The following is a 24,425-nucleotide window of genomic DNA, read 5'->3' on the forward strand; positions in this document are numbered from 1 at the left end:
ACTGAGCAGCTGTGTGTTGAATGAGAAGAAGATGGTGATGGATAGCAGTTCTCCCTCTGCCCTTAGTTTTCCTCTTGGTATCATTGCAGGTGTTTTCAGTATCCTGCTGATAATCCAGATATTCAGGTTTTCATCAAGAAAGCAATCACAAGAAAGGAAAAGATTGTTTTCTACCGATGCATACAATTTTGATTTGGCTTTCAAAAGCCAACACATTTCCCTAGGCCAAGTACTTGTTTTCTACTCTATTGCAAAGACCTACAGTAACCAAGAGCCAAAGTTGAGCCTCCAACATGGAACACACACACAGTTGCATTAGGCAGCTTACATGATGCCTCTGGCTCACCTATAATTTGCAGTGCTGTGGTCAGACTCCACCTCATTCCAGTCCCAATGTATTTGCAATGCAAACTCTGTTAAGGGTCAGTGACTAAAGCTGTGAGCATATCTTTTTTGTGCTAACTTTAAGATCAGTGGGCAGTTTCAGCACAGAATTTACATAGAGAATGAGCAGCTTACTCTCCAGCCACTGGTGCTTGTAAAAACTTTAAGTCTGCTATTTATCTTGCTATTTTACATCATCTAAACTGCTGATTTATGAGGAGCGATAATAGGCTTTTCTTATCCATATAAAAGTTTCTGATTCACCTGTAGCAATTGCAAATGACAAAATGATTGCTCACAAGAGCTAAACTATTAATGAGTGCTAAAATATTGCTATCTTAAAGCTCTTCTGTATATTTTAATTCCAGAATATAGAGAAGTCTGGGGAAGATGTTAACAAGAAGTTGAAAATTGTCAAGTAAAGTTATGCATGAAAAGATATAGCAGTAGTAGTTCCCTTCAGTACATGGTGTTGTGACCTGCCCCAGAAAGGGTGTGTGTGTGTGGGGTAAACCAGATTAATAAATCCCATGGGGTGGATTAGAGTGAAACAACACTGAATAATTGGTGTTTGAAAACATATATATGTAGATTTTATTTTAGAACAATTTTGTTTCAAAGGTGAACAGGTATGCTGCCATTTTGGGTGTTATCATCTGAATCTATCATCTATAGCAATATGGCATAAAGACAACCTTTGGGGAAAATGCATAAGGGAGAGAAAGGAAAAGACAGGATAAGGGCAAGAGAGAGTAAGGGAAAGAAAAGATAGTGGGAAAATGTATATAGTCACCACACACGGTCCAGCAATGAAAGCTGGTAGTTGCAGCTTCCATGTCTGTTAGCTGAAGTGGTGGTCTTGATCTACTGGGGATGGGGGAGGGAAGCCCACACACTCAAAGAAGTTATGAGTTATTATATCCATGGATAGTGTCATGGGCCATGCCATGGGCCTCCAATGTCTCCTGGGCCTGTCCAGAGTTCCTGTGAGGGGCATGGTAAAAGGTTTTTTTCTGCTTTTCAGGACTGGCAGGGTATGAGCTTTGATGGGCCATGCCATGAACCTCCAACATCTTGGACAGTCCAGCACAGAGTCCATGTGAAGGGCATGGTAAACATGGCTCTTCCCCCCTTTTCAGGACTTGACATCTTCAGTAGCACTAGTGGTGGGAATGGGTCCAGCTGCCTCTTTCCAGCCTGCAATAGTCCCCTGGCAAACATAGAATGTGTAAGTCATTAACTGTTTCAGTCTTTGACACATAGGTTGGAACCAATGGATTGCAGAGGATAAAACCAGGATTGGAGTACATTTTGTGTTAGGATCTCACTTTACGTTCAAAAAAATTATTACTTTTTCAGGTCTGTGTCCCTGGCTCAGGGATGTTTTTGTCACATGCTTGTTATTTTGTATTTTTATCCATCTTCATTAACTGTGAAGCTTTTAGACAGCTCTATACAGATGATAGTGAGCAGTTGCTGATGTTCTGGAGAAAATAATGACTACAGTCAAAAGCATCATCACATTTGAGCAAGCCTCTTCCTCTAACAGAGGGGATTCTGTACCTTTTAAATGTTCTACATGACTTTTGACTCCGAGCTGGCATAATTTCTCATCTTGATTATAGGTTTAGAAAAAAATCGTTTTAGAATAGAAATAGACACTCAACAAAGGAGCATGAAGTGAAATTTCACCACTGGGAAAGGATAAAGGAGACCCAAAGCCCCTTTCCTAACTGTCTGGGCTTCACCAAATACCCATAGAAGCACATCAGTCTTCTATTCTCTTCAGAGACTGTTTTTTCTGCTCACACTTTGAGATGCAGCCAGTCTGTTTGCTCTCAGACTCTACCAAAGGAGTAAGAACAACTCTGGGTCTTGCCTTTCTTCCCCCAGTTTGCCATTTAGAGAGACTCCTGCTGGGGATTTCAAGGTCTGTGTGCAAATTAAGGGATATGTTGAACACATATTGGTGCCGTACCAGCCACTGCTTGAGGGAGTATATTAGGGATAAGCTCTGAGGGATGTGATTTCTGCACAAACCTTCTTTCCGTTTCTGGTTGCAGCTGGAGCTTAAGGAGAATGGAGCTCTGGCAATGCTACAGGGAATTCTTGGCTTCTTGCATGGTATAGGTTAGCTTAAATAAACTAAGGACAGTAATGGGGGTGCCCCCCTTTGCTGTGGTAGCCAGCTTCTGACTTTCTTTCAAGTTGCAGGTGCAAAGGAATAGGGGCACAGAGACCCAGTGAAAAACATTTTGGATGCAGAATTGTGGAGCTGGGCATGAAAGAGCAGATGGATCAGTCAAGGCATTTAAATTGAAGATTCCTGTTTTAGTCAGCATCTACTAATCTGAAATCCTGTGGGGTTCAATAAGACAGAAAGGATCATTGTTTGAGGCCTGGGAAAGCAGGGGGAATGAGGAAAGGCACCTTGGAGAAGTGTATTAAGAATAAGCATTTATTCATTGCAGAACATATTTCTTGCTTTTATTTTAATTTATCTGCCTCTCAGTGTTTAGAAAGAAGTCATGTGAGCTTCTGAGCTGCAGGGACAGAGACAGAGGAGAACGTGTGCATCAGTGCAGAGTGCTACTGGAGCCCCGGTAGAGCGGGAGGGAGGCAGAGGTAGCCTGAGAGAGAAAAGGCGAAGTGGTGGGAGCCGGAACAGCAGCAATTGCCGCTGCTACACGTTTCAGCTCAAGCCCGACAACCGGCTCTGCTGCCAGCACGCCTCTCCGAGAGCACAGGTGCCTCAGGTTCAAAAGTCCTAGAAGGGTGGTGGTACTTTCAGGAGCCAAGCACAGCTGCTTTATTCTTTTCTTTTCCTGCAAAGAACATCTGTTTGAGGACTCCTCTCCTTTTTCTGGACTGAAAGAGGTATTTTTTGTCATTGTGTCTCTTCTTTAAAAGCAGGTATGGGATCAGGAAAAAATAACTCAGGGGCAGGATGTTAAAGCAGGTGTGCAGAGAGATGGTGGGTTTCTGTCTCCTTCCCCTTTACAGCAGAGCTTAGGCATTCAGGAGCCCTTGCTAGGGTACACTTTGACATAAATATGGAGGATGGGAAAGACAGAGTTAAAGTGTGGGGGTGGATCTGAACTGTTCCCATCTGGTTCGCTTCTCTGTGCAATCTCTGAAAGTGGAGGAAAACTTTCCTTGTGCACTTGGAGAAGCAGCATTACATAGCAAATGTAAAACTTGCAATTATTTAATATGAATGTGATTTGCTTAAATCTCTGCTCAGCAAATTACCGTTCCCATCACAGCAGAGCTCCCTTTAACACGTACAAGTGTCAGAGGTGTTAATGTTTGGTGGCTGTGATAGTATTTCTTTTTCTTTCTTTCTTTCTTTCTCTTTCCTCTTTTCCAGCACAGTTGCCTCCTGCTGTCTGCACTCTCCTCCTGGTCTCCCTCTAGCCTGCAGGGACTGTACCCCTATGGATGCCCCTGTACAGATTTTCCGTGAAGAGCTGGACTCCACCTGCTCCCCGGGGCCCTGTCGACCCCCCAGCACCAGCAGCAGCTGGCTCCTCGGCTGGGCAGACTACGACAGCAATGCCACTGGGACCCTTGGGGATGGCCAGCACAACCACACCAGCATCTCCCCCGCCATTCCCATCATCATCACTGCTGTCTACTCAGTGGTCTTCGTTGTCGGCTTGGTGGGAAACTCCTTGGTTATGTTCGTCATCATAAGGTAAGGAGGCTTTGTGTACTGGTTAGAAGAAGTGCAGAAGCCTGTCCCTAAATTTGGCAGGGTGGAGAAGGGGTGGTTTGTGGGAGCTCTCTGGGTGAACATCCATGAAGAGCTGGAAAAAAGCAAGGGAAACGACCCAAAACTTTCCAGTTAAAGTGGTTTGTCTGGACATGCAGTTATAGACAGAAGAGACAAGCTGGTTAAAAGTGATAAGTTGTGCAGCCTGAGGGAAGGCGCTTTGTGCCCCGAGCCGTGTTCATCGGCTGCCCTCTAGGGACCACAGGCTGCTGGCATCCGAGGGAGAAAAGCTTGAGTGGAAGAAACTTCTACAAGGCAGCTTTTTTCCACTGTGATGAGACCCCAAGGCACAGCTTATGTGTCCAGTCGTGTGGACACTGATATATTCCTCCCTTGGCACTCAGTGATTTGTTTAACAGGGTGGGGAAAAAAGGGAAATTATAAAGATAGGAGGAAAAGCAAGGAATGTTTTTTCTTTGTTTAGCAGTGTGTAACTCCAGTTGTTGATGTTGGATTGAAGAAAGCAGAGAAGGTGGTAAAATACCTTTCCCATTGTTTTTCAGGAAAGAGGAGAAAACTCTGTGTCTGTGTTAGTGAATTTTTCACATTAAATCACTTAGTGAAATGCACCAACACTTACACTTGTGTATTGGTGTGTATTTTAGCTTTCGCTATGCTTTCTCCCTCTTTTTGTCCCTTTAATTTGCAATTTATAGGCTTGTTTGGATAGTGCAGATCAGCAGGGCTATAATGAGCAACCGAGGGGACTGAAATCATGCAACTTTTTTTGACTTTTTACAGTCCGTTTGAATCCTGCTAAAAATTCTGAAAAAAACCCCCAAAACTTCGGAGTACTCATTTCTCAGATGAAATCAGCTTGTACACAGAAAAAATGGGGGTATTGGAAGGGATGTTGCTAGTAAAGCATGCACAAGAGGGGTCAAACATTTGCAAGATGATGAAATTTTACAAAAGATGAGTTATAACCAAATATAACTCCTGAATAATGAAAATAAAATTTCCTTTAATTGTGCAATAAAGAAAGATGCTTGTGGTCAGTTTGAAAGAACTGGCTGACCCTAGCTTTTTGATGCTGTAATTTTTATAACCCTGCATGCCCTTTTGCCCTTCCTTCAGAGTAAAGATTTAATTTCTTTCTGTATTTCTGCAAGAAGAGAGGCTCCATACTTGACAGTCACACAGCTGCAAAGGCAGAGATTTTCTAAGCCATCAGCCACCAACAGTGTTAGTTGATTAACTGGCCTGGGCAGCGAAATAAATCCAAACTTTGCCCTTAAAGTAAGCATGTATAGATTATACTGGTGCGTATGTATTTGCTTTTTTCTCTTCTTCTGTTACTCTCCTAAGACTATTTTTGTGAGGTTCTAGCAGTGGCTTGCTTTCCTACTATTTCCTATATTAGCCTGTCCTTCAATTTCCTCTTGGTCCACCTCTTGATTACATAATAAAAAAATAAACAAGAATGACAAAACTCCTGTTTGTTTTTTCCTTCTTCTTATTTTTTTTTCCAGTATCTTTCTTTCCTAGGTTTTCTCTGTGGCCAATGTTTTAACCACTTCTAGAATCATAAGCCAAAATGCAGGTTTACAGGCTTACAGTTTTCAAACATTCCTTATGATTTTAAAATATTTCAAATTCATACAAGAGGTATATTTTTGTCCTTACCTCTCATCTTCCTCCCTTTACCCCTCACATCCATTCTCTTCATGATTTTCTCTTAGGATAGATTTTAATGACCCGTAACAATGTATCCAGCAGTGATGTCCTTTTGTGAGGAAAATCAAGGTCTATGGGAAGCTTCTGAGAGAAGATGGTAAGGGTTAGGCAAATCGTGTCCCCCAGACATCCTGCATTACCTCTCCTCCAGGTGCCACAACTCTAAAGGGGAATGGGGACAGATTGCGGCTCTTCTTTACCCTCCAGCTGAGTACAGGGTTTGTGTGAGGCCCCTTGCTGAAATTTCTCAGCTCTGAATTCCAGAGCTGCTCTCCTACTTCTAAACCCTGGACTGGCAGCCATGGCAGGCACTGCTGTTTCTCCCTTTGCTCTTTTAAACATAATCTGATATTATTAGAATAGCTCAGTTGTGACTACTACAATGATCCCCTAGTCTAACTGCCTGACCCCTTCAGCCTGGCACTGAGTCACCTTTTGGGTGATAAAAAAAAGACCTCCTATATTCTGAGGCTTTCAATAAACTTGTTGCAGTGTCAGTGCTGTGGTAGATTTAGGAGATTCCAGAGTCTTGAGATGCCCCAGGAACAGACTCAAATTCAGCCACAGACTGTGGTATAGGCAGGCCTTGGCCAATTTCTTGCTTTACTACGACTACAGGACTGGTTTTAATACTTCTGCACAAGTGCTGCTAGAGAAGCTCGTGGAGACCAGTAAGTCAGCATCTCAGCAGCTTGTGCACAGAATGCTGGGTGTCCAAAATCTTTTAGAGGTGTGATGGGGTGTGTTTCTGGTGAGAGAAAAAACCCTCTCAGAGTTTTCTCAGAGGGAAAAATAATGAGAATGACATTTCAATCACATGGACAAACTCCTGAACTCTGAAAAGTAGCAGTGAGGAGAGATCTGTGTTGGAAGTCTGAGTGGGAATGTTATTTTAGTGTGGTGACAGCATGGCCTGTTAAACTATTTATCAGGAGACCTGGATTCTTCTCTTGGTTTTGCTACCAGACTTCAACACTTTTTCCTGTTTTGCAAGGTCACTTCATGGCCCTGTGAACTGGTTTCCTCACAAGTACAATGGAGATCTGGTAATCACTGTCTTTAAACATCCAGCAATGCTAGATTAAAAACCAAATTCCAATCATTAAAAACACTGATGAAACAAGACTAGGACTATTGTAAACACCCTGAACTCCTTAGACACATGTAGAATGGTTATTTTTACTCTGTAGAAAAGGCTCTGTCTCGAGTACGCAGGGGACTGGCAGTCTGTTCATGCCCATGGCAGTCGGCTCTCACTGTGGTGTGGGTGGGTGGTTTGTAGGAACTCTCCCCATGTTTGGACCGGCTGTTTGGCATGTGTATCATCCCTGGGGGTCTGCTGTCAGTCAGCAGCCAGCTGGGGGGATGAACAGTGCCTTGTTCATGCCAAGCCATGGCACGTGGGATGTAGCGTTCTTCTATTGCTGTTGCTTTTCCTGGAGGGAGAGTAAGAGATCAAGAGGGAATCACGTTGCCTCTTGCACTGGTGGGAAATGCAGATACTGTGTGGGAAGAGTACTCCTCTCCTATGGAGGAGAAAAGGAACCATGGAATGGGTTTCCAGGTACCAAGTGAAGTTATCTGACCTCACCTAAGTAAAGACATATAGCTATATGTGGCTCTTGGCATGACTAGAGTCTATCTCAACCCCAAAAATTTTCTTTTGAGATTAGCTTTGCCTCTGAGGTCTTCAAAGATATTTCTGGTGGTGAAATAGTTGGCTGAAGATGATAAATAAAACTACTTGTCCTCAGAAGCATAAAGTCTTTTTCCTGCATTTCTCCTCCCTTATGACTTTATTTTTCTAAAATTCAGTGCTAGCTTTAAACAAAATGGTAGTTTCTTGTGACAGCTGGAGGGGAAGAAAAATCTGCTGACTAAAGTTAAAATTTTAACTGTGGATTTGCCCTTATCAGAACCATAAACATACTCTGGTAAAAACTGTGAGAGGTGCTGTCTTTTATCCACTCCAGATGCACTTTTTCTATGTATGTGTCTTACCTCCATTATTCTTGAAGTTATCTACTGAGACCATCTGATATCAACAGGATCTTAAATAGCCAATCCTGCATTTCTTCTAAATCTATATTTCAAGCTTTCAGTGAACTGAATAATTTTATAGATTCAAAAAAAGTTTTAAGACGAGGTTGTTTCCCACATATGTAGATTGATTCCTAAGGGAAAAGGGAAAGGTTGTAATCCTCTGCTTAGTCTAACGTTGAAGAAAAAATTTAACCACTTACACATTTTTGTTCTTGTGTTCATTGAACTGAATGGCATCTTATGCAACAGGAAGAGTGCATTAAGAAATGTCACATAAGATTGACTCCTTTTCAAGTAGTTTTTAAAATTTCTCCACCATTCTCCACCATTCATTCCAAACAAGAATGAAAGTATTTTTTTAAAAAAGTACAGAAAAATACATTGATTTAAATTAATAATAGATTTTGATAACACCAAAAGATTACTCGTTAATTTTCTTTAAATTATTGTTCTAATTTTATTAAATTAAATTTGGAAAGAATATTGTTCTGAAATGAAAAATGAAGCTCCAGAAGAGTCAATATAACTGAATTACTTGTTCCCCATTGTTGACAGTTTGGATAATTTCCTTCTTTTATGAAATCAAGGGTTTGGTTGCTCAAGGCAAAGGCTGAACTGTTCATGAAGTTTATGACTTTTAACCTGTTTTTTCCCTAATCAGACATCTGACACCTTACTAGTAGAGAGGCATCGAATGGGATTGATAGCAATTCATCACAGGACTTCAAAGAGCATCTATCCTTGCCTCACTGAATGGAGATAATTTTGATAAGTTCTGCAGTGTTTGTCCAAACTTGACATAATTTCCATCACAACTCTGAAGGCTGATCATTACCAAAAGCTTTTACAGATGGCACAAAGACCAAGGCAGCAGGAAACATGGAAGAGGAGAATTTTATAAAAGAATACTGATAGTCTGACAAGCACAGACCACTTAAACAAAATGTAAATTTTTCTAATACTTTTAAAACTCTGATAGGCAGTGACTAAGTGAGACCTGGAATTTATAAGCGGACAAGAAACTCATCTCATGCTGATGCTGTGATAAGAATAGCTGATACTGAAAATAAGCAGGGAGAGCAGAGGAAAGGTTTTAAAGGAATATTTACTACAGACAGTATTAAAGAGAGGCCATAGCTTATAGTGAGTAATCTGTTTGGCTTCTGAAAAGTAATTTGGTATCCATCCAGACATTTCCGCTGGGCCAGGTAATCATTTATTTCAGAGAAAGGCATAACCAGAATCAGTGTCTGGAAGCCAGATGAATTATAGAGAGCCTTTTTGAACTGGCAGGGAGTGAAAACTCACAAGAACTTTCTGGTTTGGCTGCTGGCAAGGCAGAAAGCTGGAGACAGCTTGCCTGTTTTCAGGCAGGAGAGTGGTGGGAAGCTTATGATCTTGGATGGAGCATGGGGAGGGTGCATAGTGGGGAGATGTCCTTGGGGAGGGTAAACAGGCTAAGCCCTTCTGGTGAAGAGGACAAAATGAGGGAAGAATGAGCACACTTCATTTAGTTTTTTTTCTGAGAGAGGATTTTAAATTTGCTGAAAGGGTGTTATGGCAGGAAATTCTTGACTGTGTGATTTGGATTGCCTGGGTTCCATTAAGAAGAAGGGAGCATAATCTTCCTGTCCTGCCTACTCTCGCTGTCTGTTCAAACCGTGATTAGTTTGTCCCTATAGTTAAATTCTCTGAAACAGATGGATTCTTAAGAAGAGTTTTTATCGCAGTTACATATTTCTTTCTAAAGAAAAAGCATCCAGAAAAACTTAGATAAACTCTGCTTCCAGGAAGTTTACTTTATCTCTCCATTTTGATCCTCCCATCTGCAAATATCAGATAATTCTTGCAAAGTGTGGAATCTCTGCTTTTCTCCTCAAAGAAGAATTTGTCCTATATTTATTGTTATTTTCTTTTGTGAAGTTAGAGAGGCAAAGGAAGTAGGAATGTCATTTTGTCTATAGACAAGCATGAGTGCACAAACTGGATTATGAGGAAGAGATGTGTGCAGACAGAAGAAGGATATTTGAAGAGGAATGTCTGACTGTGTTGGCATTCTACAAAATGCAAAAAGGATATAAATAAAGAATATTTAAAATTGAACAGCATTTCCATGGTTCTATTGGGAAGTTGGTATGCTAGCCTGTGTATTATCTTTGAAATATTTATATCTCCTGAAGCCAGAGGGTTCAACTCTCATTATATTCATCTTCTAATCCCCATGGAAGTGAAAATTAATTCTAGGCAGTTTCCTATTTTCAGTTTTGAGACATTATTTGCAGTGAAATCTCTGTGGTCTCTGCAGAGAGTATGAGAACACAATTTTCTTCAGTATATGAATTTCTGCAAGTACATAGTAAGAAAATGAGCAGAACCCTTTTTGTTTTCTCCATTTCTTATGTCAATCCACATGTGTAATACACAGTTGCTCATCTCTGCTCCAAAAGTCAGTGCCACTCAGCAGTGCATTGCATGAATATCTAGTTTCCCCAAATGTTGCTTTGTTGCACATGGAAAACAGAGGGTTTGATAATTCCTGACTGATGACATAGCTAAATCCACCTTCCACTGCATTGCTGGTAGTCTAGCCACTGTGGTTACTGCAGGGTAACTGGTAAAAACCTCCTTGGGTAGTAACAGATGGGAAGCTGATCGGTAGGAATAATTCAGACAATCTATACAATGTTCATTTAGTATTCACACTCAGAAAAGTTTTTTTACATTGCTGCTGGATGATGGACTGCATCAGGACTTCCTGTTAGACACACCTTTCAGAATGACTGGTTTGTGAAAGTGCACGGAAGAAGAAGAAGATGATTTACGCCATGGAAGTTACCGGCTGTGCTGTTCAGCTGACTGTGTCCTAAGGTTTTCTGAATTTTGCTTGAATCCTCTCCTTTGGGAATGTGTGTGTTCAGTTGGTCTGTGCTGTGTGCTTCCCTGGAGCAGGTGAGGAAAACAGATAAACGGTTAGAGTCCAGGGAAAGCCTCCCAGCTGCCTCCTAAGAGGGACTGATGACTTTACTTTCAGCTGGATCACTACTAATAAGTGCACTTGTTGTCTTACATGATTCTATACTTGTTATAAAGCAAAGTCCCTTGTCTCCCATTTAACTTTATTATAGGAGTGTTGAACAGAGGTTTGGATTTCCACATATCCAAGTGCATAGCTGTCCTGTAAAACATTCCCAGCAGTTTCAGTTGTTATTCATCCCTATGGCAAAACGGAGACCAGGTGCCTTGTTTTGGGAACAAGAGTGATACTGATACCCCAAGACCCCAGAGTGAGAGGTTTCTCAGTTCTTTCCTCATTTCTGTCCTGCAGAAACATCTAGGGGAAGCAAACATTCTTAAGGTTTAACTGCTTCCAACCAACTTCTGCATATATATATACACCTATGGAGATCAGAGTCTCTTCAAAGAAAAGTAAGACTCTAAGAAATCTTTTCCTGGAACTGCTATCCATGTTACCTTGAGCATGAGATTTATCTTCTTTGCCAGTCAATCTCTGTCCTACTCACTTTCCTCTCCCATGGGAAGCACTTTGCTGACAGAGATCATGCCCTTCATTAAAAAAAAAAAAAGTAAAAAAAAAATTCTTCCAAGAGATAAGAACAATGGGAAAGGTGGATGCTATCAGAGACATTGATTCAATACTCACTAGACCAATATACCTGTGGCAAAAAGAAGGATTATGATACTCTGTGTAACATGCTGGGAACTCCCCGTAGCATGACTGATCAATGAAAAGCATCTGCAGCAGCATGAAGTTCTTCAAGAGAAAGAGTCAGTTGCTTGAAAAGGTTAATATTCATCTCTACTTGCCAAAAGAGATTAAAAAAATCAGTCAAATAGTCTAAGCTAATTGTCCAGGCTCTTTAATAATAATATTAGACATAATGGTTTTAGATAAAGCACTAATTTTGAGAAATTCTGCATGCCCAATAATTATTTTAAGCCACAGTATAAATCACAGCACCTTGACCTCCAAGCTCTCCTACCAAGATCATGGAAGAGAAAATTTCACAGTTTCTAACATTTTCATATTTCTTGAAAAATAGGCTCAAGTTCACATAAAACATTAAAAGCTTTAATCATAAAAGGAGGAAAAATAGTTAATTTGATTTAAGTAACGTGACTTTTTCTTCACTTTGACCCAGATATATGTAGACTTGAACTTCTCTAATTCAGAAGCTTGTTCTTCAGCTCAAGAAAAAAGATTCCCCATCTAATCTAAATCTGCAAGGTCTTGTTCATCCTCCGTTTATGGCTAGTTCAGAGGAATAATGGTAGTGGTATATTGTAAGGATTTTATGATACCTTTCGACATTCAGGTAGATTATGCTCCCTGAGGGGAAAATAAAAGACAAGACCATGCCATTTTTTTCTTTAAGCTGCTTAAAAATAGGTATTTTCAGATGTTTATTAATAAAGAGAATTCCATTTTAGGACACAATTTTGTAGAGAACGATTTTTTTTTCAGCTCCTAACAACTTTGATGTTAAAGACAGGCAAACTTTAAATATGTGCAGTAACAATATTTGCCTTTATTTAAAGTATTTTCCAGGGTCCTGTGTACTGATAAATTCTAGCTGTTAGTCAACATATAGCATATAACTCAATACGAACATGGAAACTGTAAGACATAAATTTTTATATTCTTTAAACTACCTCAGTCTTCATTTCATACTGGCATAAGACTTTTATATTGAATTACGAAGATCTGAGAGGTAGCTGAGCCATCCTTTCAACACGTATGGGTTTGGAGTAGATCCTCCTGAGTTGTTTTTTTTTTTTTTTTCTTCCTGTCCTGATGCAGTATTATATTGAGTGTAGTCTGATAATATCCCTGAGATTTAGACCTTTTCTGACTAGGCTTTTGAGCTGCTCGATCTCCATATAATTCACTCAGAGCAACCTAGTAGAACAGAGCCTGCATCCTGCTGATAGATGTTTTTGCAATTTGTTTTTAGATGTGCTTTAGCTTTCATTTTCCTTCACTGACTCAGGTATCTGCCCAAAATACATGTTTGCTGTTCTCCTATGGAGAACGTGGTAGTGCATAGTTCGCTTTGCTCACTTCCCCATCTCTCTTTTCATACTGCAGGGAACATTTCATCCTATGACAGTTACAGTGAAATGGGTTGACCAGACCCTCCTTCTCAGCTTTTATTAGCTTTTCTAATGTCACAGTGTACTTTAGAATCTCATTCCCCTCCTCTGCTTGAGATAATAACTTTAAGGGGCTATACCAGCAGATTTTTTTTCTGAAAGCATACCAACTCCTCAATAGCATGCTTCTCTCTTCCGTTACCACAATGTCATTGATACCTTAAGCTGGAGGTGTGAATTCTTATCTACTGTCTTAAAAATCACTTGCAAATTAAATTCTACTCCAGAAGGAAAAGAGCAGTAATGAGGAGGTAACTGAGAAATGGGGGAAATTTTCTGGGGGTCAGTCTAAAGGTAATCTCAACGAAACTTCTGCTTTTGGAAAGTGAACTCAGCCTTAATTGTAGCAGATTTGAGAATTTTATTTTTGAGAATTTAATTTTTTCGTTTAAATAGTTATAATTTTAAACTTGCTTCTTAAAAGCTTCCATCTTACATCCACCAAAAACCCCCACCCAAATGAAAGTGTTATGTTTGATCTTGACTATTTTTCTGCAGTTTTGATATAACTTCCAGTTGTTTAAAGTCTACAGAGGCACGATGCCTGTTTGTAGCTTAACAAACAGTCTTGAGATTCACCAGCTTAAGTGATCAGAGGTTTTGCTGCCTCTTGAAATTAGATTCCAGTGGCTGACTTAAAAGAGGGACTTTCCCTTCCTATGTAGCACGAAAAAAGTTATCATTCTGTTATGAAATCTCATTATTTATGAAATCATTTCCTAGACAAGGGATTTCACACGAACAGTTTATACAGCAATACAACTATTATAATAGTCTTTGAAACTTACATCTCAAAGACCCTAAGAAAATGTCATTAATTGCCATCTATGCTATAGTTATGTCCAGGTTTCCCCTTTCTGTCCTGCTAAACTAATTAAAGCAGATAGCAGTATTTTTAACTTAAATGAAAGCAGGTATCGATAAATAATTTTAATTTGGCAAAGACAGACAAGATTTCATTACACAATCACTTTTTTGATCTTGTTCAAGTTCCGATTTGGGTCAGTGGAGGGTATGATGGGAAAACCCCAAATCACCTGAAATATTTCCTTCTATATTTTGGTGCAATAGAATAAGTTGTAGAAAAGCAGTTAAATCCCTCACCTCGTGGACTCTGTCAGGGTCAGCTTCAAAGTGTCTGACAGCAACAGCAGTCACTCCTTTTCTTTAACTGGGCTTTTGATTAAGCCTGCAAGCACACATCTTGAGAGGCATGAAGGCATTTAATGATTTTTTCGGTGTTTAATTAAAAACACTGAAGGCCATTTGGATGATTGAGTTCAGATTCTCAAAGACATTTCTGAATTTTATGAACTTCTAAATGAATGTACGATTTAATCTATACTAGCTTACAACTTTAAAGGCCAATATCTCATGTATACAGAGGGCAATGTTTTAAGGTGAAAGCAATCAAGCTCTTTACACTACCAGTGTGAGATCAGTGAGTTTTGAGGTTGCATCAGTAAAACGTGCTTGTACTTAGAATTACTGAGGTTAACCAGTGCAGCCTTCATCCCTGAGTTCGGTATGCATGGTCCTTCTGCAGTGCCTGGGAGAACCGATTGCCTAAATGTAATATTTGTTGGAGCAGTATTTATTGGTCTTCTGATTTCTTGTTCAAAGTCTGTCAGAGAAGGGGTCAGGTGCCTATTCCGGTGCAGAATGAGAGGGGCAAGGAGGCATCTGGGGGATGTGAACTGTGGTGGATTAGGGCAAGGCCAGCTAGTCATGAAACTGCCAGGCTGGTGAACTGTGGGAAAGTACTAGATGCACACTAGGTAAGGTTAAGAAAGCAAGGTTTTTTATGTGCATATGCACCCCTGAAATGAGTTAAATCTTTCACTAAGCTGTAAGGGAGAAATGGCATGCTGTGTTTTTTTTTTTTTTTTATTTTTCCCCATTAAATTTTCATTCCCATATACAGGTTTGATTTGGTTACATTGAAAGTTGTCTAAATGCTGATGCTGGGATGATTCTCTACTTCTTTCTGCCTGTGAATGATAAGACTTCCTTCCTGTTGGATCAATAGTAGTGGGTAAAATAGTCTTTTTTTGTGCATCTGTTTCATGGTCCAAAAAAATCAAATTTGCTCAATTTACATGTAGAACATTTGAAGCTGAAGATATCTAAAAATCTAGTCCTATGTTGCAGCAGTTCTCTCCTATTCCACTGGAAGGCTAGGAAGAAGGAAAAGGGACACTGGGAAAATATTTTATGCATGGTTGAAGTATCACATACTAAAAAGAATTAAGGTTGCAAGGAATGGGAAATGTCAGATATAAAGACTTGCAGATATTTGATTTTTTCAAGGCTAATAAAATCTTCGATATTTTCCCTAGTTTTCTGGGAAGAGGAAAAAAAAACTTCCTTGGGGAAGTTTTAAAGATCTACAGAATTAATGATTCAGAAGAATGATTAGTTATGTCATTTCTGCTTATCAAAGGTCATTGGATTTTATTTAAATATCCCTGTGTTGAGTCTAGTAACTTGTATTTGACTGAAGCAGACCCTTTTCAAAGCAATACACCTTGATTTGAAGGCAACAAAAGATGGAAAAATTATCCCTTTCTTGTGTAATTTTTTCCCAATAGTAATCAACTTAGCTGTTAGGAAAAATCTGTCATTGTTTCTAAGCTGAGTTTGTCTGGTTTAGAGTTTTTTCTATTTGTCTTTGTTATACTTTTCCTTGAAAACTCTTCAGTACCTCCTATCTTCTCCCTGTGAGCTCTTTAGACGCTGTAATCAGATCACCTCTTGGTGTTCTTTTTGATAAACTAAATGTGCTGAGCTCTGTAAGTTACTCACAGAGAGAATCTTTTCCACTTTCTCTTCATTTATTTTTGGTGCTTTTTATGCAACCGTTCCAACTTCCCATAGCTTTTTTTTTGGCAATATGAACAAGACAACAGTTCCAAACATCAAACAGTGATGTCCATAGAAACAGAGTCATCCTTCTACTACTGCATTCCACATACTTAATGGAAATTAGTCCATTTTAGCAGAGATTTGCAATTTGAGTGTTTACTGAAGTTTTGTTCAGTCTTACATCTGAGATACACTCGGAGACGATATTTCTTCTTTTTTTTTTAACCAGGAAGAAAGTTCCTAGTCTGTTAATATGTCTTATATTTGTTTCTTCTAGCCATATACTTTCATGCTTGTGTTTGAAGGGTGCCTAAAGGGCTATAATTCAACCTACAGGACAGACTGCCTCCCTTGCTGGAGGGTCTGTTGAGGAGATTGATCTGGTGAGAGGGCAGAAGCCCAGCCCTGACTGATAGGCTGGTATGTAGGTGAGAAGGATTTACTCTCTTTTCCCTTGCAGTTTTCTTTTCTGTGCTCCAAGCCAGCATTTGGTATTATTTTCTCAATAAGTCCTAATTAGAGTATTTTAGGAAAAAAAAGCTATTTTTAACATTTCACATTGGTAACAAAATAACATTTCTGCCAATTTTTTAAGTGAATACTTAATTTACATATTGGATGCATTTTGACAGCACTGCTCAACTTTTTTTCTTAATTATTTTTTATTTTATTTAATTTTAATTATTAAAGTTTTAAAGGCAAATAGATACATTGCCCTATGTGTTAATAGGGATCATATCTTATATTTCCACTGTAAATTATAAATGATATATAGCAAAATATAGCTACATGTGTTTCTGTATATCTTACATGTGCACGTTCTAGTCTGGGCACACACTCAAAATATGGGGCTGAAACAGTTTTAAGGAAAAAAATCTGTCATTGAATCCATGATAAATTAACAGCAATGAGCAAACACAACTAGTTGGGGGGAAACATTTCAGAAAGAAGTGTTAGGTATATTTCTGTTAAGGCTCTCCTTCATCCTTTGTGTCCACCACAGGGCTGGAAGCAGTCCCACAGGCTGTCCCCCAAAACTGTCATAGAGGCAGCACAAAGCAGGGTGCCACCTCAAAAAATAGATCCTATTCTTTTGTGTAGGCTGAGGTTCTCTACCATCTGGACAAAACAAGTGCTTCATTTTGATGAAATTAAAGAATGCAGAAAAAAAATATTGCTATGACAATTTTTTCCCCACTGTGGTATCATACTTAAACAATAATCATCTTTTGCATTAGCAGTCATAAAAGAGTGGACTGGGAAAAGCTGATGATAAGAGAGAAAAATTGGCAAGGAAGGAACAGGGAAGGGAAATTACTAAAACTTGTATCAGCTGGAAGTGTAGTGAATTCAAGAAACTATCATATAAGAAACAATCTGGCTCAGCAGACATCACAAGACAACATGGATTCTTTTTGCAGAATGGGATAACTGCTGCTTCCACAAAGCAAACCCAGAAAACTCGCAATCACTGATAGTTAGCTGTAAGAAATGGAAACACAGAACATTTTGATCACTTGCAAGTGTAACAATGATATTTTCTTGTAGAAGGATTTGAAAAAATAGAATTGAAACCAGGATTGGGCTAATTAGATTAAATATATTCAAATACCTGGTTTTGCCTGTGGTGAATAGCTCTAACTGCTAATGCAGGAGCTGAGAGACTGAGAAAAATTTATTCACTATTATTCCAAAGGTCTTCCATTTGTGTGCACTTCCATCATAGATGAGAAAAGACATTAAAAAAAACCCACAAAAAACAAACTATGGCAAAGCCTGACTGATACATATCTGAATGAGCATAATCATATTTTAAGATGATAAAGGCTTACTTTTTTTTGGCAGGTACACAAAGATGAAGACAGCAACCAACATCTACATTTTCAACCTGGCTATGGCAGATGCTCTAGTTACCACAACTATGCCTTTCCAAAGCACCGAGTACCTGATGAACTCTTGGCCCTTTGGTGATGTGCTGTGTAAAATAGTAATTTCTATTGACTATTACAACATGTTTACCAGCATATTCACACTGACCATGATGAGTGTCGATCGATACATTGCCGTGTGTCACCCTGTGAAGGCTCTGGACTTCCGTACACCTCTCAAAGCAAAGATAATCAACATCTGTATCTGGCTCTTGTCCTCCTCTGTTGGTATATCTGCAATAGTTCTTGGGGGTACCAAAGTCAGAGAAGGTGAGTGTGATCATTCGAAATTCAGTCTTTTAATTTCTCACTTGACATAAAATATTCATAAAAGGTTCACATACTGATTAAACCTGGCTGATTCCTTCTTCAAAAAGTATATATAATTTCCTGACATTTTGAAATATATTGTGGAACTTTACAGTATGACATATAAATAATTTAAACTCAGATGCCCTGGCTCACTAAAGAAAAAAATGGACTTTGGAGTATTGTCTGTACTAGAATGAGACCATCAAGAACTACTAGTAGATAGCAGGGGAAAATAATCAGTTAAGTTGAAAGATGAAATGTGGGCTTAAGGTCCTTTTTTATGGGTGTGAGAGCAGTTCTGATGAATCTCTAAGAGCAGAAACAAGAATTTTTGGGATCTTATTATCACCAGTCATTTCACAGAATTTGAAGGCATGATGAAGAAAGAAAAAGTCAGTAGCTAGAGAGAGACAATCAAGCTATATTATATATGACAATATCTCAAATTTTTGTTTAAGGAAGGATGAGGTTATATATATAGCTATGTGGAAAAGCTGAGAATAAGGAGCAGTAGAGGAACTGGAAATTCAGACCATGGTAGGAAAGCAACTACAAGAACATGGAGTCAATGAGATATGTATGCAGACCATATGTAGACTTTGCTTAAAATTTTTAATCCATGAAGGACTGTGAATTTAGCCCCTGTAGCTGATGACTCGTTACAAAAACTGCCTTGCTATGGGGTAAATTTGATTTTGAAATCCTCCTTGAGAAGGAAAGGGTAGGAGCATTTTCACACATGTATACTTCATATCCACAGGCATGACTGCAGTGCAGTAGTACCTCAGTGTTTGCAAAAGGCTGGAGACTCCTAATGATGTCCTTGGGTTGGGATCATCCTGTTAATGGATGGCTTGATAAAACACAAGGCATGCATATTTATTTGGCTCATCTGAGATGTAAATAATCTTTTGAGAAATTATTAATAATTTCCTGAATTAACAACCGTTGCTATTTAGAAAGCTTTCACTCCTCCCAAGTCAAATGGTAAAGTTTGCGCAAGGACACTGTTTTATCTAGCAAAGGCAATAATGTTACGCTGTTTGACACAGATCAATGCAAAAAAGCATTGCAGTAACAGCTGCTCGAGGACTGATAGATTTGGCTGAAGATATATAGATTTTGTTCTTGTTGTTGGTCTTCTGGTATGTAAGTGACAACAGAGTCATCTGGAAACCCTTCTTTCAGTTCTTTGAGGGATCAAATGTCCTGGTCTGCAGTAGTGTAATTCTTCTCCCTAGTAAAGTTTTGACAGGCTCTATAAAACAATGTCTAGCTCAGGAAACATTAACTTGCAGGCATATTTGGGGAGAATGATTGTCTTGCTACACATGAGATCTTGAAGGCCATGGGACATTGACTCAGATGTTTTGTTGGAGCATGCCTAACAAATAGAATATTCCTGTCATTCACTGTCAGCATCACATTTAGATCAAGGGGATGCTCTGAGGCCCGCAATGATTAAATGCCTTTTCCATGCCACATGGCAAGCAGCCCTTTTTTTTAACTTGTGAAACAGAGACTGGTAATACAGAGCTCAGCTGGGCTAAATGAGGTTGGAAATATTGACAAATGTTTGTCAGCCACTACTGTTTATCCCTGCTTGTCTGATCTAAGGTCTCTCTTGAGCATTTAGTGTCAATTACCTTGTCTGGTGTGTTCATGAATTGCTCTTATAAATGCTGGAGGAGTCCTCCCTTTTTCTGACAGCTGGAGCTCAGCACTGAATCTTTATGTTATGTTGGCCAAAGCAGTTGTTGTTTATATGCTTCAGGGCCTCTTCTAGATTCAGATTTAAGCAACAACTGAACATCAAATGAAAAGTGATTAGATTTAAAATTCCCTCACTGTACTAAGTCCCTTTTGTTGTCACAGCACAGAATTACTCCCAGGTGTGTCCTTTGGATACATTTTTTCTGCAGAATAAATTTTACATCTGTGTAAATTTTCCTTCTCTGTCTTTAATGGAGCCTTTCTTTCTGAGAAACTGTTCAGCTACAAAAAAAACCAAACAAACAAACAAAAAAAAAAGGTATAAAATTAGAGGTATTTTTAGTATTGCCAGTAAAGGTATCGAGTTCTGTTTCAGCACAGAGGAGTATGGATGTCTGAAAATGGTACAATCAATGATATATTCAATATATATATTTCCCATGTCGAGATTCAAATTAATCTTAAATGGTAGCTTACTGAACATATTAAAATATATATTTACACTAAAATACCATCTAAAATGCATTTTAGTATTTTTCCTTGAATATATCAATGTATTTGGAATATTGGGCTTTCAGGGTTGAAAAGGTCAGTATGAAGTCTTAAGCACTTATTTTGTGACACTGTATGTAGTTTTTCACCTTTCCAGGCAGTAAAAATAAAATATAAATTGGATTTTATTCTATTCCAGTGTTCCAGAAAATTATCATGATATTGTGCACTATGGCAGGAATGTGTATTCTACTTGATATATGTAATGTTGTGAATTGCGTGGAACCTATGACCGTATAATTTTGATAAATATATGAAATTATGCCAGTAGACCTGTAGAGACCATTTTCCCTGGGAGTGTGTTTCAGTGACTAGCTGGATGTGGTACCCAGAGCAGTCATCCATGATCACACTTTGCTTTTATCCAGACCTGCACATCTGGATGCAGCTTTACTAGATGGTATAGCTGCATCGTGATATTACTGCTGCAGCTAAGCTGTGATCTACTACAAATAACAGTAATGTAAATAGTAATAGTAATTACTAAAATAATGTAAACAGTACATAGTAATTAATGTGAAAACTTCTTTCAAGATGATTATTGGCATTTCTAGATTAAAATTAAGTAAAATCAACTACACTTACGAAAACCTAGATCACAAAGGGTTTAAACAAATTGACTCTGTGCCAAGACCCTGTTAAGTCATACTTTTGCTGCCATCTTAGCATCCTGTATCAGGCTTGAAAAATACATCTTTTCAATTTTCGTCTTTCAGAATCATCCATTAGTTATATTATTTAAAATAAAACTTCAAAATATTTATCTTTTGGCTGTAAACTATTTCTATTTGAATATTTTAGTACTTAATATTGCCCAGCAACAGCTTTCTGATATATCATCATGGAAATGTCTGTATGACACTACAATGATAATTTTTTCCCCTAGTTGTTTTTCAAAACAAATTCTCTGCAATATCGTTTTGACTTGTGAAACGTTTCTATAGCAGGGAAATGCGGTTTGATGTTTTGGTTTTTTTTCTGACTAGTCCTGCTAGTCAGAGTCCTGTTATCTGCTTGAGACAGATATGAAAGAATTGATGTTCAGGAGTATATTGAATCATTCTACCCTTAGATTTGATTCAATAAAAGTCAGTGCAGAATAATTTACAGAGGAATGACAAATTCAATAGGGAAAAGGATAAAAAAAATCTAAAGAACAATGCAGTGCTTTAGAGGATAAAATCTAAGTTACAATTCAGAGTGAAAAATCCCTATGTTACCTTGATTTGTCTTCAGTAGAGTTTAACTGCTGGTAGTAGTCATAAATTTACCCCTTGTCTTGCCTTTTCATTTATCTTATTGCTTGGATTTCCTTATGTTTTATACGCTGGAAGGCCCCAATGCAAATGAAACCTCCAATATTACATTGCTTAGATGCTTCCTTGGCACAGATGAAATATTTCTGTAGCATAACATCAAGTGCCAGCTTGTGACTCTGAATCCTGCATGGACAATCAGAGTCCCACTCTGGGGGAATCTGTGGGCTGGTCTCAGCGGCCCAGATCCTGCAGTCTCTGCACAGGCTGCATTTTCAATGACATGATCTGCAAAAAGAGTACTTCCTTTTCACTTCATGAGTACACATATTTTATTTGCTTCTATGCAGCAGAAAAGAAGCTGTTGCCATGAAATAAGTTCTTCTGAATGCAAATTTGTGTGTTCTATTTGCTCTGAAGAAGGCACATGGGAAATGATTATTACAAAATTATCTGATATTGGCAAAATCTTCCTACAGTGAAAACCTCCTTCAGCTTCCACCATTCATGACATCAAAAATCTGCCTCCACCCACAGAAAAAAACATATGTAGTTTGATAATAATGGTGAGATTTCTGCTCCACTGAATATGGTACTCATTCTGGTTTTAAATCTCAGTGAGATTCAAATGAAAACATCTTTACAAATTTTTGTTTTTGTGATCTGCTTTTTTAGATCCTCCCATGGGAAACAAATTTTATACAATGTTATGAATTTTAAAAAGCCCCAAACTCTCTCAGTAATTTTTAGAGAGAGCTGCATAAAACCACTTTAGATGGTAACTGAAAGCTTTCCTTAGAGTGATTTAATGATAACTCCATTCATTAATATCACATTACATGGTAATAACTTCCTAGCTAATGCTATGACAATTACACTGTTTAGAATATCTAATAATAATGTAATTTTCTCTTGCTTTCTTCATCCCCAGATACTGCTAGCACAGAATGCTCCTTGCAATTTCCAGACAAAGATTACGTGTGGTGGGACATCTTCATGAAAATCTGTGTCTTTGTCTTTGCATTTGTTATTCCAGTTCTCATTATAATTGTTTGCTATACTCTGATGATTCTGCGCCTTAAAAGCGTACGACTCCTCTCGGGGTCTCGAGAAAAAGACCGAAACCTGTGTCGCATCACCAGGTTGGTTCTTGTGGTTGTGGCAGTTTTTATCATCTGTTGGACTCCTATTCACATTTTCGTACTGGTTGAAGCACTAGGGGATGTGTCCCATAGCACTGCTGCTATATCCAGCTATTACTTCTGTATTGCTTTGGGTTACACCAACAGCAGCCTCAATCCAATCCTTTACGCGTTTTTGGATGAAAACTTCAAGAGGTGTTTCAAGGACTTCTGCTTCCCCCTTAAGATGAAGATGGACAGGCAGAGCACCAGCAGAGTTAGAAACACGGTGCAGGACCCAGCCTACATGAGGGAAGCATGTGGGACAAACAAACCTGTATGACTAGTCGTGGAAATGTCGTCTTACTGTCCTCAAGAGAGAGAGGAGTCCAATGACCTAGGACTGACGCAGATTACCACGGCAGTTTGAATTCAACTTGTCCAGACAGACATTTCTGGAATATTTCAGAAATCCTATTAGTTTGACCTAAAGAAAGTTTATTATTGACAAACAAGGAACTCACAAAAATAAGCTCAAGTGAAAAGTTCCTGGCTGATGGACTGAGGGTCAGGTTTTGGCACGAGGTTTGCTGTACTTGAGCCAGTACTAAAACACACTTCTCTGGAGAGAAGGGATAGTGTTGTACCAGCTGATTCTGGGTTAAAAAAGTTCTGGCTCTTCTCTTTACAATGTGTAACTTTACACCGAGCAACATTTAGTCATAAAACTGAGTTATGCTAGAAACTTCTGCCCCATTCTAAAGTATGTAGTTTGACAACTTGATTTGTCATGCTCTTTTATAGCCACGAGTGTTTAGGTTTCTGCTGAACAACACCAGAGCTATAATCAATATTGTTCTCAGCTAATATGTCTGTAACCTTTGTCTGTGCTGTGGAAATCCAATTTAAGCATGATCTACCTACACACCAAAGTGATTTTATTGTGTCTGTGTATGGTAAAGAATTTTGACATTTAAAAATATTGGGATTTAAGGAGAATTGTTAGCACGTGTTTAATCACCTGTGTGTAATATTTTCTATGTGTGCTTTTCCAAGGTGATTGTTTCTTTATTGAGTCTGAATAATATAATATGCACTTTCAGAATGTATTTCAAACAGGAGGACAGAAAACTTCAAATGTTTCACTTCTTATAAAACTGATGAAAAGCTGTGATGCGTTAATTACGAGGAAGAAACACTCTCATTCCATTTTCAGTAAAGGGGACAAATGGACATACTTAAAAATAGTGATGTAACTTGTTTTCCTGGATAATTTGTGAGCAGACTGAAATAAACATTTGACAAATTAGAAACTAGTGAAGTAGTACATGAACTGAGTTGATACAAAGGAAATTAAATATGACTAAATGCTTTAATGACATTTGACTGAAAATTTCTCATTTTATTGATGCTAACAGTTTTCTTTGATACAGTCCTGTGAATTCAGTTTTTGTCTCTGTTTTCCTGTGATGATGGAGATGGCAAAGCATGGCTACATAAGTTAGTAGCTTACTGAATGTAAGATTATGGTAAAATTGAGCCTAACTTTCAGTCTGTAATCCTTTGTCTTCTTGATATTATATATTATTACTCCTGTTTCTCCTGTTGCTGAAGTTTGGAGGAATGC

At 38.6% G+C, this 24,425-nt stretch overlaps 1 protein-coding gene across 1 annotated transcript; it reads left to right on the forward strand.

Annotated features, from left to right (window-relative positions):
- The first annotated feature begins 2,877 nt into the window (after positions 1–2,877).
- OPRK1 (opioid receptor kappa 1) lies at positions 2,878–24,114 on the forward strand. Its single transcript, XM_027899452.1, has 4 exons — positions 2,878–3,261; positions 3,755–4,081; positions 17,762–18,114; positions 22,609–24,114. The coding sequence occupies exons 2-4, from the start codon at positions 3,822–3,824 to the stop codon at positions 23,139–23,141; spliced, it is 1,146 nt and encodes a 381-aa protein (XP_027755253.1). The 5' UTR covers positions 2,878–3,261; positions 3,755–3,821; the 3' UTR covers positions 23,142–24,114.
- The last annotated feature ends 311 nt before the right edge of the window (positions 24,115–24,425 follow it).

The sequence above is a fragment of the Empidonax traillii genome, unplaced genomic scaffold, assembly GCF_003031625.1.
Source record: "Empidonax traillii isolate 1590-97213 ecotype Southwest subspecies unplaced genomic scaffold, ASM303162v1 scaffold667:size605846, whole genome shotgun sequence".
Taxonomy (NCBI): domain Eukaryota; kingdom Metazoa; phylum Chordata; class Aves; order Passeriformes; family Tyrannidae; genus Empidonax; species Empidonax traillii.

Bases quoted from the DNA above. Each gene is read 5' to 3' on its own strand.
- OPRK1 (XM_027899452.1), top strand. From the start codon at position 3,822: ATGGATGCCCCTGTACAGATTTTCCGTGAAGAGCTGGACTCCACCTGC. The intron at 4,082-17,761 runs GTAAGGAGGCTT...TTTTTTTGGCAG, and splicing joins GTTATGTTCGTCATCATAAG to GTACACAAAGATGAAGACAG. The intron at 18,115-22,608 runs GTGAGTGTGATC...CTTCATCCCCAG, and splicing joins GGGTACCAAAGTCAGAGAAG to ATACTGCTAGCACAGAATGC.